Source organism: Alexandromys fortis, unplaced genomic scaffold (genome assembly GCF_014885135.2).
Source record: "Alexandromys fortis isolate MF-2015 unplaced genomic scaffold, M_Fortis_MF-2015_v1.1 scaffold_20, whole genome shotgun sequence".
NCBI classification, from domain to species: Eukaryota; Metazoa; Chordata; class Mammalia; order Rodentia; family Cricetidae; genus Alexandromys; species Alexandromys fortis.
This window is the reverse complement of record NW_026067903.1, coordinates 3,155,917-3,173,657: the sequence shown is the minus strand read 5'-3', so window position 1 is coordinate 3,173,657 and position 17,741 is coordinate 3,155,917. Positions and strand designations below refer to the sequence as shown.

Genomic DNA, 17,741 nt, shown 5'->3' with positions numbered 1-17,741 from the left:
TTTTTTTTTTTTTTTTTTTTTTTTTTTTTTTTTTTTTTTTTTTTTTTTTTTTTTTTTTTTTGTACAGGGCATCCTGGTACCCTCGTGTGCCAGAACTGGAATCTGAATTTCCAAATTTTGATACTGGAATCTTTTTTCTTTCTTTCTGATCCTGCGGATGGATTGTGCATACTAGGCAAATACTAGCCACTGAGATCCACTCTAGCCCCTGATTCAACTAAAGCAAACAAAAACCCAGAGCCAAACCAGATCAAACAACAAAGCAGCCAGCACTCTGGTTACTACCAGGAGGGTCAAAATCTACACGTTTAAGGACAGAGTCGGCTTTTTTCATTCTCCTTCTGTGGTGGAGAGCTAGAAGCTCCAGATCTGGAAAACCTGAAAGGTGAGATTTGTGATGAGCAAGACAAGATCACCACAGAAACAATGCCTGTCTGACCTTCAAAACCCAGGGACTGCTCCAGAGACCGGAGCTACAGAGCAAGGCAAACCCCACAACCACGAGTAACCAACCATGGCTCTGCATTCAAAAACATCTTTTCTTCCCTGAAATTTTATTTTATTTTTTTTATGTGCACAAGTGTTTCCCTGAAGGCACATCTGTGCACTACATGTGTGCAGTGCCCGATGAGGCTAGAAGAGGCTTTGGATCCCCTGGAACTGGGGTTACAGAAGGTTGTGAGCTGCCATGTGGGTGCTGGGAACCAATCCTGGGTCCCTTGGAAGAGCAGTCAGTGCTCTTAACCTCTGAGTCATCTCCCCTGTGACTGCCCTGGAAAAATGCCCTTTTAAAAGACTGGCCTGGGAACATCTATAATCCCAGGACCCTAGACTGAGGCAGGAGGATTGTGAGTTCAAAGTCAGCTTTGACTGCATAGGAGGATTCTGTATCCAAGAAACAAACAAGCAAGCAAACAAGATAATAATAAATAGAACATCTTTTTTGATATGTCCAGAGATGGAAACTGGCTAAATTCGGAATTATGGGTCCTTGTTTTCTTTGTATGAGGAAAGTTAAAAAAGCAAAAGGCCCTGGTCCATCATGCACTGGGCTGGTGTTTGTACTGGGGTGTGCTGTCCTGGGCCAGTGTGTGTACTGGGGTGTGCTGTCCTGGTCTGGTAGATATACTTGGGTGTGCTGTCCTGGGCTGGTGTGTATACTGGGGTGTGCTGTCCTGGGCTGGTGTGTATACTGGGAGTGTGCTGTCCTGGGCCACTGTGTGTACTGGGGTGTGCTGTCCTGGGCCACTGTGTGTACTGGGGTGTGCTATCCTGGGCCGCTGTGTGTGCTGGGGTATGCTGTCCTGGGCCAGTGTGTGTAAGAGCTAGCCAATAAGAGGCCGAAACTAATGGTCCAGGCAGTGTTTAAAAGAATACAGTTTCAGGGAAATCACTCCCATATCAAGTGTGTGTACTGGTGTGCTGTCCTGGGCCAGTGTGTGTACTGGGGTGTGCTGTCCTGGGCTGGTGCATATTGAGGGTGCTGCTCTAACTCAACCACTGGCATCTGTCTCTGGAAGGGATGCGCAGGAGAACCAAGGGTCTGCCCACCTTAAACAGCTGCATGTCATAGCATCCAAAGAGCTGGCGCATGTCAGGCAGCGACATGAGCATGACGGTGTCTTGCTGCAGAGATTTCCAGAAGGATGTGATTAATTCCTCCACCTAATGTGATAGAAGGCACCATCAGAAACTCAAGCTGTGCCTTGTGGGCCCCACCCCCATGTAGTCAGTGACCCCGCAGGCTGTCAGAGGCCCTGAATGCCTGGCACGGGCTTCATACCAGGGCACACGAAGCTGTGCTATCAGCCTCACCAGCCATAGCCGTGTTTGGAGACTATTCTTTCTGTTTCGTGTGCACTGGTGTTTTGCCTGCGTGCGTTTCTGTGTGAAGGCATCAGATCCCCTGCAGCTGGAGTTACAGACAGTTGAGAGCGACCATGTGGTTGTTGGGAATTGAACGTGGGTTCTCTGGAAGAGTAGCCAGTGCTCTTAACCACTGAGCCACTATCTCTCCAGCAGAAGCTACTCTTCAGCCATCAAAGCCGGCCTGCCCTGCCTTGGTCTCACATCAGGAAACCTGTTTCCTTCAGGGTGCTTCCTAGATGGAATGCTGTTTCTGACCACCAGGGGGCTCCAGTTGATCATAAGACGTAGGTTGGGCCACTGGGGCCCAATCAAGGGTTGAGAATAAAAGTTCACTGACTGACTTGACTAATCCCTTTGTTCATTTTCCAGCTCAAAAAGAAAAGTAACAGCCTTGCACCTCGGGCCTCCCCCTCAGCACCAACTGTGAAGTCATGGGAGCGTCTCGGAAATCAAGAGGACAGCATGTTGAGGGGCAAATTGTCAGTTTCCTTCTTTTCCTGTTTTATCCGCCCATTTCCATTAAAAAAAAAAAAAAAAACTAGATTGGCAGCTGCCAGCCAATGAAGACTGCCACTTTCGAAGGTTTGTTATTAAGTGTGTGTATGTGACCATGCGTCTCTGTGTGTGTGTGAGCCTGCAGCGTCAGAGGCGTCGGATCTCCTGGAGAGCAGGAGTTACAGGTGGCTGTGAGCCACCCTGCTCCTGCTGGCAACTGGACTTGGTCCCTACGAAAGCAATGAGTGCTCTTCAGGCGGAGACATCCCGAGGCAGGGCAAAGCCCTCCAAGGACCCCGGGGCAGGAAGCGAGTCCCAGTATAGGCTGTCAAGGAAGTGAGAGACGCAGTGAGGACTTGGACTTGGGATCCTATTGACAGGAGACTTCCCCAAAGAGTCAGGAAAATGCTGTGCTGGAGGGCGGGGTGTGTGTCTCCATCTACTTATAGCCTGGTTGGTGACTCTTGCTCCAAGGTCCCTGCTCCTGCTCACTGGTGAGCAACATTCACAAGTGTTTCTCCAGTGTGTCCCCCTCTCCCTGATATCTGTTACTGACCAAGGCTGAACTGGGTCCCTTCTCTCATTGACCGTGATGAAACTCCTGTCCAGACACATCCAAAATGGTGGCCTTCCTTATTTTCCCACTGGGTTGGAACTTTAGGGGGAGGGGCAGGCAGAAACTTTGCTAGTCCAACCTCCGCCACCATCTCCTTTAGGTTTGGAGTCTTTCATCATCATGTCCCATTGGGGAACATCTTGCTGCCTCTGCCCACAACATAGGCTCCATCTGGATGCCCTTCTGTCCCTAGGCTTTGACTGCTCAGCCTCTGCTTTTCCTGCTGGTATTGGAAGCAGCATGGTGGCCTGCTTTGGGAGTCCTTCCAGCTTCTGCTCCTCCTTTCTGAGCACCCAGAACATTCTAACATGCAGCCTGCTACGGTTTGTCCTCCTCTGAACTTATGCAGAGGTTTAATGCTATTATGGAGGATGGAGATACCAGTGTTTAGAGACAGGGCCTTTAGGGAACTGACTTGGATTATAGAAGGTCATTAGGGAAGAGGCCTGATGACTGGATGCTCATGGTTTAATAAGAAGAGGAGAAATCCAGGTGCCCGCATGCGCGCGTGCACACAGACACACACACACACACAGACAGACGATCTGCTGTATTGCGCTGAGCTGTCAGCAAGAACGCTGTCATCAGACCAAGTCCTTAAGACCTTGAACCTTTAAAACTATGAGTTTTTTTTTTTTCTTATCCTTTATAAAGGAGCTTTCCCCGGGTATTTTGTTACATTAACTGTTATAGTTTGATGTGAACTATCTCCCAATGGCCTATAGGTTAAAGGCTTGGTCCTTGGCTGGTAACGCTCTTAGGAGGTTAGGCCCAGGAGGCAGTGTCCCAGCCACTGGGGGTGTGGCCTTTAAGAGGACTGTGACACCTTGCTCTCTTCCTCTTTCTCATAGGGTCTCACCAGGGGGAATACTCTGTTCTGAGGCTTACTCCCTGCCTTCACATGTTTTGCCTCCTCAGAGATGCAAAGTGATGAGGCCAATCAAACATGGACCGAAATTTCCCAAACTACAAGTGAAAAGAAATGCCCCTTCGTTGTAAGTTTGTCTCTGGTATTTTGCTGCAGTTCACAGTAGCCGGTTAACACCGGCAGGAAAAGGTGACCAATGAACAGCTCTAGGGCCCATCAGACTTATTGCGTAACACTGTTGCTTTCATTACCAAATCAGGCATTTCTCAAGCTTTGGGGAAAATGCCTTCCGAGTCACAGAGATGGAGCCAGTCACAGGACATGATTTAAGCAATTCTCTGCTGAGAGAGTGGAGGAAGCTGTGAGAGGCAGAAGAGGGGCCCGCTGGTTCTCCCTCACTGTCACACTTACACTGGCTCCGTTGCCCGTGTGTGCATGCTGAGTGGCCTGCCACTCAAAGCTGAAATGCTTAGGTCTGAAAAGCATTGGGGGAAACTTTCGTTGGAGTGGGCCCTTGTTTCCCTGGATTTTTATCTCATGCTTAGAAAAGTAAGATCCAGGCAGGCAAATGGCCAAGTACATGCTGCCAAGCATGGTTTCTTGAGTTCCACCCCTGCCCCACATGGTGGAAGGATGGAGCTAACGCCTGAAAGTCGTCTCCTGACTTGACACATGTGTCATGTCCACACATAGAATAAATAAACTGTAATTCAAAAATTAATTTTTTTAAAGCCCAGCACTTGGGAGGCAAAGACAGGCAGATTTCTGTGGGTTTAAGGCCAGTCTGGTCTACAGAGTGAGTTCTAGGACAGTCAGGGTTACACAGAGAAACCCTGTCTTGAAAAACCAAAACAATTTTGTGTTTTCCACAGCCCATTCTATGCCCCTCCTTCTGTAATGGGGAGGCCCCATTTATACTTTATACTACAGGTAGCTTTATACTATAGGTAGGTGATGTATCACCGAGTGCCACACAGTCAGTTCTAGAATAAAAATCTACAATGCTTATGCCAGATTACCTGCCTCAAAGTCCTTTTTCTTCTTTCTTCCTCTTTTTTTTCTTTTTCAGGCTGAAGACTGAACCCAGGGTCTTGTGCTAGCCAAGCTCTCTACCACTGAGCTAGCTAAATCCACAATCCCTAAAGTCCAGTTTCTTTTGACATGTGTTGATAAAATGGCTTGGGCATTACTGGGGGGGAAAGGTAGCTATTACCACCCCATACTTTATTCGGGCTCAGCTGAATCTGTTCTTCGAGAGTGATGATACTTGTATTAGAACTTTGAAGAATTTCCAAATGTTTGTGCTGAGAATAGACCACTTCCCAGACCTCACCAATGACCAGACGGTTGCGTGATGAGTTGTTTGATGCAGTGGGATAGCTCCGGGTATCCCTGGAGGGATCTGATCAAGTTAAGTGGTTGACCACCAATCACAAGTGCTTGCATTTTATAGACAAAAAGCCTACCTTGTCCAGCTCTTGGTTCCTCACATTCTGTAAAATGTCTTGACAGTAGCTGCAGTACTCGTCAGCAAGGAAGACCACCTAGGAAAGCGCTGGATGTCAGCTCATCTGTCAGGCCACTTCGCGAGCAGTCATCCTGAGAGAGCCCGTGGAATCGGCTCTCTGAGGCCACCCCTGTCACCGTTCTGACATGACTGTGGCCGGACTTTTCACCCCTGCCTGTGCTCTTTGTTTGCAGGGAGTCAGCACAAGTGACAGACTGACACCTCATGGGCTCTAGTTTCCTTGTGGGAACGCACCTTGCAGGGCTGGTTATATCGCTGTAACTTTTGGGGGTGTGTGTAGTATGTGTTGTATATGTAGGTGCACATTGTGTGTGTAAAGGCCAGAGGCTGACTTCCAATGTCTTCATCTACCTTTAATTCCACCTTTATTTTTTTTAAAGAATTTTTATATTTATTTATTCATGCATGTGGGAGCGTGCATGCCACAACACATGTGTGAGGCCATATTCATGTGTGTGGGTGTAAATGGGAACATGCATGCCACAGCACATGTGTGAAGTCAGAGGAATTGGTTCTCTCCTTTCACTGTGTGAGTCCTAGGAATTGAATCCAGTTTGTCAGGCTTGCTTCTCTCTGCTGAGCCATCTCACTGACCTGACTCCCTCTTTTTGCTTTTGCTGGTGTTGGTGTTAATGGTGTGGTGTGTGTGTGTGTGTGTGTGTGTGTGTGTGTGTGTGTGTGTACCTGTGCATGTTTATATAGGTCCATGGAGGTCATTGGGAATCCCACTCCATCACTTTTGCCTTGTTCTTTGAGACAGGTTACCACTGACCCTGGGCCACTGATTGGCTAGACTAGCTGGCTAAGAGTTCCCGTGATTCTCCTGTCTTCAGCCACCCCAGCACTGGGATTGCAGACCTGGGCATCTGCCGGTGTCAAGGCTGCTGGGATCTGAACCTGGGTCCCCATGCTTGCATAGCGGGCACTTACGTTATTGATTGAACCATTTTTCCAAAGGCCACCAATGTTTGACACCTTTCTTCCTAAACACTAGCACCCTGTATTATTTCCCAGCTCCAGATTCTAGAGAATCCTGTTCTCTGCCTCCTTGTTCTGGCCCCCTCCTTCCATGCAGGAGACCTCACTTGAGAAAATGAACAGCATCAGTCCCAGGGAGCCTTGCACCTGCTCTGAGGGCCAGACCTCAGTTTTCAGGCCCAAGAGGAAGGTTGGTCCTCACAGGTCTGAGAGGAAGGGGGCGGTATCCCAGGTGATGACCACCTCACAGGCCCTGAAGTAAAACCCACACAGACTAAAAGGCGAATGTCCCTCAGGACACAAACCTACCAGCTTACAGGAGTACTTGTTTGCCAACTCTTGCTCCCAAAACGGACATCTTCTGAAGTGAGACATGGGTGATCCCATCTTTTCCTTCTTTATTGGCGAGTGATTTTTGCACTGCAAGTCATTTATACCATGATTAGTTCTTCAAAACAAAAGGAGTTCCCTGGCACATAGACTAAGTCACAGTCACAGGTATAAGTCACTCTGTCTCACAGTCTTAGACGTGCTACTGTGTCTGCAGCTTCCCCTCATAGTACAGTGACAGTGATTCCTGCAGTACCGTCAGCAACACGGCCACAAAGGGAGGGGTTTAGGCTTTAACACTGTCTTAGAGTTTCTGTTGCTGTGAAGAGACGCCATGACCTCGGCAACTCTTACAAAGGAAAACGTTTGATTGAGTTTACAGTTCAAAGGTTTAGCCCACTATCATCGTGGCAGGAGCGTGACGGCTAGGAGTGTGGCAGTGTACAGGCGGACGTGGTGCTGGAGAACTTTACCACTTGATCCAAAGGCAACAGGAAGTGAACGGCACTGCTGGGCATAGCTTGAGCATAGGAGACCTCAAAGCCCACCCTCACAGTGACACACTTCCTCCTACAAGGACACACCTCCTAATAGCGCTGCTCCCTTTGGGGGCCATTGTCTGTCAAACCACCACAAATACATTGCCCAAATGGATCATTCTTGGGGGGGGGGGGGGAAGAGGGTCCTGTGTTACAGTCAGGAGCTGAATAGTCATGATCAATAAAAACATCAGCTATGAGCAGCCTAATGTCACTAGGTATTTCTAGAACCGTCGTCTGTAGAATGTTGCTCCTTGAAATAAACCGGAGTCCGAGCTGTGAAGAGAGTTGTTTCAGAAATCCTGGGCTGACCGGAAGATGACCGTCACAGGCTTCACTTTTGAATAACAAATTTCAGGCTAGAAGGGAAGAGGCCTCCTCAGACTGCTGACCATCTTGAGCAGGGCTGGAACTGCTCCTGGCCAAATGACACCAATTTTACTTAGTGTGACATCTTTGGGATTTTTGAAAGCTTTCCCTATAATAGAATCAGCTGAAATGAATTCCACTAATTGAACTTTGATGCAAAGCCAACCACACAGACTGGAGGCTTTTCATCTCCTCTCCATCTTAAGGATATGCTCAGTTCTGGCCTTGGAATTCGGGCAGCTTCTGGGTCAAGGTTTCGCATCCTACCCCTGGTTCCCTCAGTTCCTACATGGGCATGCCGAATTCAATCGCTTGCTGGTCTCTGGGGTCTGGGTATGTTGTTGTCTATCAGGCTCCTGAGGGTCAGCAGAACCTTCCAACTCCTGGGCACTCTTCCTCAGGTGAGGGTTGTGCTCAGTCATCAGCCTACAGGTGCCACACACAACAGCCACAGCCCAGGGGGCATTGCTCCTTGTCTGTGACACCCTTTGTTACTACCGAGTATCACACTGAGGACTGGGGAGTTGGAGGGACCACCCAACAGCCAGTGCTCCTGAACTGGTAGCATCTGGGAAAAGCAGGTGACCCTGAACTTCAGGAAATGCATACTGTGAGTTCAGGGTTTCCAGCACGCTGCACCAACACCCTTTCTGCAGACTCTTGGAAAGCAGTGGGGACATCAGTGTCTACACACACACACACACACACACACATACATACACACACACACACACACACACACGCACTGCAGGAGTGTATAGTGGTGTCGCTCAAGGTTTGTTTCTACAGATGCTGCCCATGCCCCAGTCCGCTGTACCCTGCTCTCTGGTCTGTGGGGGATAGTGAGGAGACTGACCATCAGGAAGGGCCTGTCCATCAGCGCTTCTCTTAGAGATGACCCAGAGAACTCACAGTTTCAGCTCTGGGCAGCTTCTCACAATGAGAACCCCACTTCCACCCGCCATCTACCTCAGAGTCCAGACGGACCTGGATATAGTGGCTCTCTGGCTGCTGCTGCTGCTGTTCCCAAAGTCATGTTTCTCAAAGTGTGGTCCTGAAACTACACCTTTGTGATAGGGGTACATATTCCTAGTCCCCAGGGGGTGATTCAGAGGAGGCCAGAAATCTAGCATTTCCACCGCCTTTCTGGCACACTCGGGTTGAGGTCAGGCAGGTGTGTGGGTGTGCACACACGTGTGCTCCCAGGCAGAGGCCGGAGCAGGTTGCCCGGCACCTACCTCTATTGCCGTTGGACTGGATGCCTGATGTTTTGTCTAGGCTTGCTGGCCGCTGAGCCAACCGGATCCACCTGTCTCTGCTCCTCAATGCTGGGTTTATAGGCATGTGCAGCTGTGCCTGGCTGTTTCTCTGGGTGCTTGGGATCCGATATCAGATCCTCATCAAGCGCTCCCACTCACTGAGCCACTCCGGAATCTCTAGGAAGACTTTCTCTTTTCTTTTCCTTTCTTTCTCCCTCCTTCCCTTTCCCCCTCCCTTCCTTCCTTCTTCTTTCAATTCTGAAGCCACTGAAGTTCTCTATTTCACTGTCCTGCCACCACCCAGAAGTCACGCTAGGATGTACAGGACACTGAAGGATTCTCAGCCCTAGACTGGACTTCTTTCTCTATCACCTCCATCTGCTGTGAGGCTCAGGGTGGGGAAAGATCGGAAGAGCCCTAGGCGGGGGAGGGGTGCTGTGCACCCACCAGCTCACGGTAGCTGCACTGAGCTGAATAACTCCACACAAGCTGAAGCTACCCAAGTCCAGCATGGGTGCAGAGGAGCTCACAAGACCCTACGCCCAGCTAAGGAGCCATTGGCAGCTGTGAGCTCCTGGGAAGTTCATGAAACTTCCCAGAGTGTGAGCCAAAGTTTAAACCGCTCAGTTCAGAGTAGTTTGCTTTAGCAAACCGAGCTAAGACGTGATCAGCGTACTGTCGTGAGGTCTCGGCCAACGAAAGCAAAGCTCAACTCCAGGGTCACAGATTAGCTATGAATCGTTCCGATGTCCTGATTCTAAGAGTTGAAGGAAAACCACAGCGGCGCACTGCAGCCAATTTATCGCTGGCCACCTTTGCAGCCTTTAGAGTTACGCCTCAAGAAATGCAGCTCAACAGTGACAGCGGCTGGGCAGTGTGGTCCTTCGGGACAGGGGCTAGGTCTGTCCTAGGTGAGTGTAATGTATGCTGGTCACTCAGCAGCGAGACCAGTGGGTGGTAGATCAAGGATTGTCCAGGACACCACACACAAAAACAGTTGTAACTCTCAAATTTAAGGGGGTCTATTAACCACATCTATTTTACGTTATACTCACTATTTCTTCCTGCTTAATAACGGTGTTAAAATCAGTAGATTTTCCAAAGGCGACAGCATCACCACTGTGGAAGAACAGACAACAGAGAAATCGCATGACTAAGAAGCTGCTCGCTGAATGCTGAATGGGAGGAAGGAATTTCTCCTGCAGCAAGCTTGTTTGCTTAAGATATAACTCTTTATCAAAAACTTGTCCTCCAAGGTGATTGCCACGTGCTTGAGATTTTTTTTAAAAATATATTTCTGTATCTGGGACAACCTTGCGTTTTAATTTTTAAAAAAAAAAATGTATTCCCTCCAGAAGTAAGGTTATGATACCATCAAGAATACAACTCACTCCTGTGGGAGAAGAAAAAACCATGGTGAAAAGGGGATCTTTACTGCTTCTGATTCGGGTGTTTTACATTAGCAACCCAGATATGGTAATGCCACATGACGGAGGTGACAGGAAGTCATAGAACAAGGGAACTGGGGGTTGATAGTAGACTCTCAGCTTCATTGTGCTACGCTCAATGGGCTGCTGTGTTTAAGAAATATACACAGTAGAGAATAGATTTAGTCCTGTTGAGTGCTGTGGTATGTTTTCCCTTTAATTATAGGCGTAAGACAGACAGGTGCAGGGCCTCCTGCTTGCACCAGGAAATGTGTCTTCTCTGGGTGTGAAAGAGGGGGGGAGAGAGAGAGAGAGAGAGNGAGAGAGAGAGAGAGAGAGAGAGAGAGAGAGAGAGAGAGAGAGAGAGAGAGAGAGCATCTTCCTCCCTATCTGCCCTGGGGGCTAAGGCTGAGCTGAGTGGCAGGCGTGATTGGGTAGCTTTGTCCACCACCTCAGTCATCACTGTTCTCTTTGCCTCAGAGTGCTAGGCTCTCTCCCCTCCCCTCAAAGTGGGGAACAATCGTCAGGTGGGCACTGAGGGAGTGGGCCAGCAATGGCGTTCATTGCATCAGAAGACTCCATCCCTGCTCGGCCTCCCAAAAACCCCAGGTGCTTTCTTCTAAAGGTTGTGTTATGGTGCCATTTTGCCCTTCTGTCTGAGTCATCCCTGGGCAGGGCATTTGATGTGTATCTGATAATGTTTCTACACAGTACTCTGTCCCCCGAGTGGTGGGCAGATTGAGAGGCTGGATACACGTCCTTCAGAAAGCCACATGCTTCATCCTTTTCAAGAACTGTTATCAAAACATCCATTTGACTCTGGGCATTCCAAATGGCTCATGGGATATAGGTTCCATTCAACCCAGAAATATCGATGGAGGAACTGTGCCTCTAAGGTGGCTCGCAGATGCTAGAAAATGTGTTTTAGGAATTCTGTTTTTGGCATGTAGTGTGGACACAACATGAGCTGTGTGCACGCCACCCCACTTCATATATTGGAGTGTTAGCCTCTAATGTAGCTATATATGGAGATAGAATTTGTGTGTGTGTGTGTGTGTGTCTGTGTGTGTGTGTCTGTGGTTATGTTGTAAATTGCCTTTTATTTTATAAGGGCTCACAATTAAGAGATTGCCTTGAGGTCTTCAAAAAAATATAAACTTTGAACAGCTGAAACTATGGAGATTCTGGAGGCTGTTGAAGTTGGAATGAATACATTTTGCATTATGAGACATCCATGAGCCTATGGGGCCAAGGGTGCTATGCTTGGGTATCAAGTTGAAGAGGGTGGGCTTGGGAGGGAGAACTTGGATTGTCAACCTGATTGGTTTGGGGAGCACCTGGGCCATTAAGGAGGCACGTGTTTGAATAAAGCTATGAATGTGTTTCCAGAGTCACTGACGGAGAAGGGGAGACCCACCATGAATGTGGCAGCATTGTCTCCTGGGATGGGTCTTGGACTGAATAAAGAGGGGGAAGGCAGAAAGTCAGCTGAGAATTTGGCAGTCCCCACTCTTTGCTTCCTGGTCAGCACTAAAGACAAGTACGCTGTGCCTTGCTCTCAGTGAGGGAATGTGTCAGTCTGAACTGCAAGCCAAAACAAAGCCTCGCTTGTTTTGCCATTTTGCCGGGTACTTAGCCACGGCAACAACAACAACAAAAACACAACCAATCCATATAGATTCTAGAACATTATCTCAATTAAAACCAAGAAACTAGCAATTCATGAACTGTGAATTAATCCCTAGAGTAAAACAAGACAGAAGAAACATTTGAAGTGAAAATTCACCCAACATCAGAAAAAAAAAAAAAAACAGAAAATCATGGTTGTCAGCATTTAAAGATGTATTAAGAATCATCATTAAAGCTTTTTCCTTTTGGAGACAGGGTCTCATTCTGTAGCTCTGGCTGGCTTGGAACTCTCTTTGTAGACCAAACTTGCTTCACACTCATAGAGATCCATCTACCTATACCTCTCAAGTGCTGGGACATCACACCGAATCCCTAGGCTTTTTGTCCAACAAAGTAGGAGGTAATGCAATTTCTCTACAATTCTACATTGTGTCAATATAGGATTCCTAGTATCTTTCCTATGTAAAAATAAATACAAGACCACTATATGAATATTAGATCCATTTACCCATCCAGCCATCCTTCCTGCTAGTGACCATCTAACCCATCTGTTTGTCTATCCATCCATCTGTTCAGCTGTCCATCCATCCACCTATTCACCATCCGTCACTTAACTATCCATCGATCTGTATCTCATTCAGTCATCATGGACTTGTTAAGTGTCTACCACGTGACTCGGTCATCAAGGACGTGTCTTATGTCTACCACAAGACAGGCACATGTTAAGTGTCTACCACATGGCAGGCATTTTGCTGGCTGTCAGGCATAGCTGTGTTTGAGACACACATCTGTTATGTCAGAGGCTAATCTATTGAGGAAGAAAACAAAATGGAAAAATGTCGAGAGAATCATGGCAGCAGACATGTGAGGTGTTATGATGTACGTCGGAATAGTCCTATGCCTCTGCGAATTCAGTGGTTCATAAACATGTTCACTGGTAGCTAGATGAGCTTACATGAGCTGCCTTTGCAATTGGCCTCATTTGACTGAAACTTATACAAGACACTTGGATAATACTTATTAAGCCCTTTTGATGGTGAGAGTGAGCGTCACCAGGCATCCCTTACGATATTCAGACACAAGAAAGTGGCAGCTAGCAGATCTGGGTCAGATGAAGGGAACAATGATGGGACACGTCCCCCCCTCTTTCACCCCTCTCCCCCTGCTGACTCACAGCCTTGGGGCAACTATCACCGCTCTTTAGGGCTGAGTCAGGCCCTCAAGTATTTCCAGCTTTTACACAAAACTCCCAGATTCCTGCTAGGTGATTGGTGTTAGATATGGGTTCAACTCAAGGCTAACTGGAAGACCAAGGGGGCCGCTTGAGAGAATACGGGACCTGTGTGTGGCTAGTCTCACTACGGGAGCTGAGTTATCCTTTAGTGTTAATGAGGATATTCTGTGCATTGAAATAACAAGAGTTATTTCAAATAACAAGAGAAAAAGTTTCAGCCTCACAGAGTGAGGGGACCATCCAAACAAAATCTTGTCAGTCAGCGAGAACCAACGGGGCTGTTTCAATCTTGTTTGGGATGACGATGCTCAACACCTGGGGCAACAAATAGGTTTGGCGAGCTCAAACCAGTTTTCCTTCAAAATCACCTCTTATTAGAGCACTGGTTCTCAACCTCCCTGATGCTGTGACCCTTTAATACCGTTCCTCACGTTGGTTGTGGTGACCCCACCCAACCACAACATTATTTTTGTTGTTACTTTGTAACTGTTATTTTGCTATGGTTATGAATCGTCAAGCAAATACCTGTGTTTTCTGATGGCCTTTGGTGACCCCTGTGAAAGGGTCATTTGACCCCATCAAAGAGATCGTGACCCAGAGGTGGAGAACCACTGTTTTAGAGCCTCGTGCAAGCAAAGATGCACAGAAGCCATGGGATCGGGCTTGCAGATCAGCCTAAAGCATGCGACAGGCATGCACAAGGGCCTGAGATGATCTCTGTAAGTCTACTGTAGATTAAATAAAACATACATCAAAGCAGAGGGGGAGATGTTTCGGGAGAGAAAGGAAGGGAACCCGGCGAGGAGGAAGGGAATCAAGAGAGAGTAATGAGGGGGTAAATATGATCAAAATACATCACAACCATGTGTGGAAATGTTCTAAAAAACATTATTTTTGAATAACAAGTATATGCTAATTTAAATTAAAAAAAAAGAAATCAGCACGAGTTAGGACGCAAACTGGAGGCAACAATACAGTTGGAACACAAGGCCGATGAACAGAGAACCTCTGTTGGGTCTAGCCTTAAGGCCTGGCGTGGGAGCCTGGAGTTCTCAGTCAAAAGTGTTGGTGCAGTGAGGACCTGGTGGATTGGACCTAGAGAGAACTGCAGACACTTGCTGGGCTTGAACCTGGAAAACTGAACTAGGAAGTAAGACTGTGGTAAACCTGAGTTCCACTTGTCCTACCCTGGGGTCCCCTGCCACCCAGGAGCAGCCACAGTGAGAACAGGGTCGAAGCGGGTCTGTCCAGGGTGCCAGCAACAAGGGTGCATTGTATCTTTGGGCGCACTGGCTCCTGCGTTATTTCCCCATAGCGGTTCTGAATCAGACCATGGGGACATTTATTAGGCTCTGAGTCAAAGCAGAGTCATTGCCGAACTATGGCCCTAGTGAAGCCACACACAATATTCAGAGCTGGACGGGCTTCAGGTCCCCCTCTGGGCGTCTAAAGCCTTTGCAGTTTCCAATCACTAAAGCAGAACCAAGAGCAAGCCAATGACACAGGAGTGGCCCTGTGTTAGCCGGTCCCATGAGGACGTGTGGCCCTTGTGGGCTACTACCCTTCAGCTGCTATGTCCTACCTAGGCTATTAAGATTTAATAAACACTGGGCAAGGGCAAGGGCAGTTAGAGCAGGGGAAGACAGAAGACCAGGGAGGAAGGAGGTGGCATCCTGCTGTAGCCCCTGATGGCTACGATTCCTTCAGCAAGACTCGTGGGCTCTGGAGGTCCTGGACAGGAATGGCGTGGGGCCAGATGACTCTAAGTCCTATTGAAGGCCCAGAGCCTCTAAATATTTGGTAACACGTGAACTCAGACCTCCTTTCCAGGTTCACCTATAGTCAGATTCTTCTGAGCCCCCCTTGGAGAAAACCCAAGGAACCCTTGTTTCTTTGGGAACCAGCAAACACCCAGCGTGCCTTATGTAGTATGAAAATCACATTACTTTAATCAGTTTTCCCAATCATTTGGCACTGAAGAGACCAAGACACACTTCCAGGACACACGGCTAATCTTAAACAAATAGATAAATAAATATCCCCACAAGTCTTTCAAGTGTGGCGCTAGCTCCACCTCTGGTTTGTCTCTGCATTCTTGGGCTTTGACATCACTGTCATTAACCCAGACTTCCATTACATCACTCTGACACCCCAATCTCTCTCGCACATCGCTCGAACGGCAGGGAAAACAACTTGAAGCAATTACAACGGTAAGAGACTATAAATGCAGTAAAATCCAATGCTCAGCTCATGCTGGCCTAGCATGAGCGCCCGGGCAGAAGAACGGCCTCTCAGCCACCGTGGGTCTGCCTGCAGTGCTCTCTCACCATGGGTGACATAATTATTTGGGTTTTGATTGAAAGACACTCTTCACGGATAGCTTTGGAAGTAAGTTAAAACCGTAAACATAGATTCAGATAGAAACACGCCATGACGTCACAATTGCAAAATTTGTACAGTTTGATTACATTATAATTACAGGCATCGCAGAAACACACCAACCACTTATCTGGTGCTGGGCTTCATTCACCCTAACACTCAGGCCACCCTGCAGAGGTAGAAGCTAAGAACTGTCGTCCCGGTTTATAGATGGGGCAGGAGGAGGAGAATTCGGAGGAGGAGGCTCTGATCCGAGTTCAGAGCGATTACTTATCATCCTAATCTTTTAGGGCACACTTGTGCCAGACAAGGTGATAACAATAGGGGCTGTGGATAGAGCTGAGTTGTAGAGACCTTACTTACCATGCACGGGGCACAGGGTTCCATCTCTCCCAGCACACGGACACACAGACCGAAACACAGACAGACAGACAGACAGGCACACATGCAAGCACGCGTGCGTGCATACACACAGACACGCATACACACACACATTCACACTGGTTCCATCCTTCCCAAAACACAGAGATAGACAGACAGACAGACACATGTACACATACAAACACACATGTGCACACGTAGACATGCAAACACATACACACACACACTGGTTCCATCTCTCCCAGCACACACAGAAGGACAGATAGACAGACACACACACAATGGTTCCATCTCTCCCAGCACACACACACACACAGACACACAAACACACACACATACAATGGTTTCATTCCTTCCAGCAGACACAGAGACACACACACTCACACATGCACAGAGAGACACACAAAACCCATAGAAAAAGTGTTTCGAAACTAAAAATGTACAGGAATTATGCTACTGGAAAAACTACTCTGGCAAGCTGAGCGCCATAGCTTAGTCATTTTCTTCATGGAGGGAGGTTGCTACTCAACAATTTAACTGTCTCCTGACCCATTAGATTTAATGAACAACTTAATTGCAAAATGACGACCTGTGGGGAAGCCTCTGTAAGTGTTGAAAGTATAAGTTATCCACATTTGCCTTCCTGATGCAAACATCAGCCCCTGGGTGCGTGTGCTGGGAGGGGGCGGTCAAGTTTCACAGGGAGATGGCAAATAACATCAGGCATTGCAGAGGGTGGCTCTTGGCAGAGATGGCGGGGGGGGGGTTCCTTGGATCAAATGATAAGTTCCTGAGGACGTCAGGGGAGCGTGGGGCTGAACCCTGCTTCCAAAGTCTTTGCGAGCCAGAGTGTCATCCAGGGGCATGATTCTTCATACACAAGATTCTTTTCTTTCTTTGTTTCTTCGAGCTGCTAGAACACAACCGGGTAATGTATATGTTTAACCTTAACAAGTCCTAACCAGCCCTGAAAGCATAGGGTGGACAGGGCCAAAAAGCTGGTTGCAACTTGGACACCTCATTAGTGGGGAGACTCATCAGCGGTCTCGCTGGGGGGTCCTGGCCCTAAAGGCTCTGTTTACATCTTAGCCCCTTCTTGTACACTGGCTGCCTAAATGGAAGGAGAAGAGGGCGTTACTGGGCCAGGGGACCCTTTGGCAGAGCTGCTGTGACCTGGCACCGTCAGGTGGTGGTGGCCACAATTGCTAGGCTGCAGCTACCTTCTGCTGAGCTTGCTTTCCCCAAGGGGTGGGGGGAGGCGGGAAGAGTAGTGCTCTGCCTGTCCTGCGTTGCTGGTACATGGATCCAGCTGTGGACGGATCCACAGCCACATTCCACAGGCTCAGGCTGCTACCCCAAGGCAGTCCCTTGAGCTCACCAACTGGCAGCAGAACAAAGGAATGGAAGTACAAAGGCTCGGCATTTGAAGGACGGCTTAGACACTTTCAAAGGCCTTTAGCTGGAAAAGTCCCGTGTGTGTGTGTGTGTGTGTGTGTGTGTGTTGGGATGAATGTAATGCATGTGTGTATGTGTGTGTTGTATGTGTGTGTTGTATGTGTGTCTGTATGTCTGTGTGCTGAGAGGTATGAAACTTGTGTGTGTATGTTTGTGTTCGTGTGTCTGTATGTGTGTAGTACATGCCTAACACGTCTATATCTGTGTACTGGGAGAGATGAAACGTGTGTGTGTGTATGTGTGTTGTGTGTGTATGTTTATATTTTTGTATGTGTGCATGTCTGTGTGACGGGAAAGATGGAACCCGTACCCGTGTTTGTGTACAAGTCAGTCTATGTGCTGGGAAGGATGGAACCCATACATGTGTGTGTGTGTGTGTGTGTGT

The 17,741-nt window shown here is 48.1% G+C and overlaps 1 protein-coding gene across 1 annotated transcript in view; it reads right to left on the bottom strand.

Annotated features, from left to right (window-relative positions):
* Positions 1 to 17,741, bottom strand: part of Rfx8 (regulatory factor X8) — a 53,194-nt gene that overhangs the window by 17,959 nt on the left and 17,494 nt on the right. Inside the window, exons 5-8 of the mRNA XM_050134756.1 lie at positions 9,907 to 9,970; positions 6,664 to 6,774; positions 5,315 to 5,392; positions 1,552 to 1,665 (exon numbers count right to left, since the gene is read on the bottom strand). Of these exons, the coding sequence (XP_049990713.1) occupies positions 1,552 to 1,665; positions 5,315 to 5,392; positions 6,664 to 6,774; positions 9,907 to 9,970 (367 nt within the window). The remainder of the gene's footprint in view (positions 1 to 1,551; positions 1,666 to 5,314; positions 5,393 to 6,663; positions 6,775 to 9,906; positions 9,971 to 17,741) is intronic.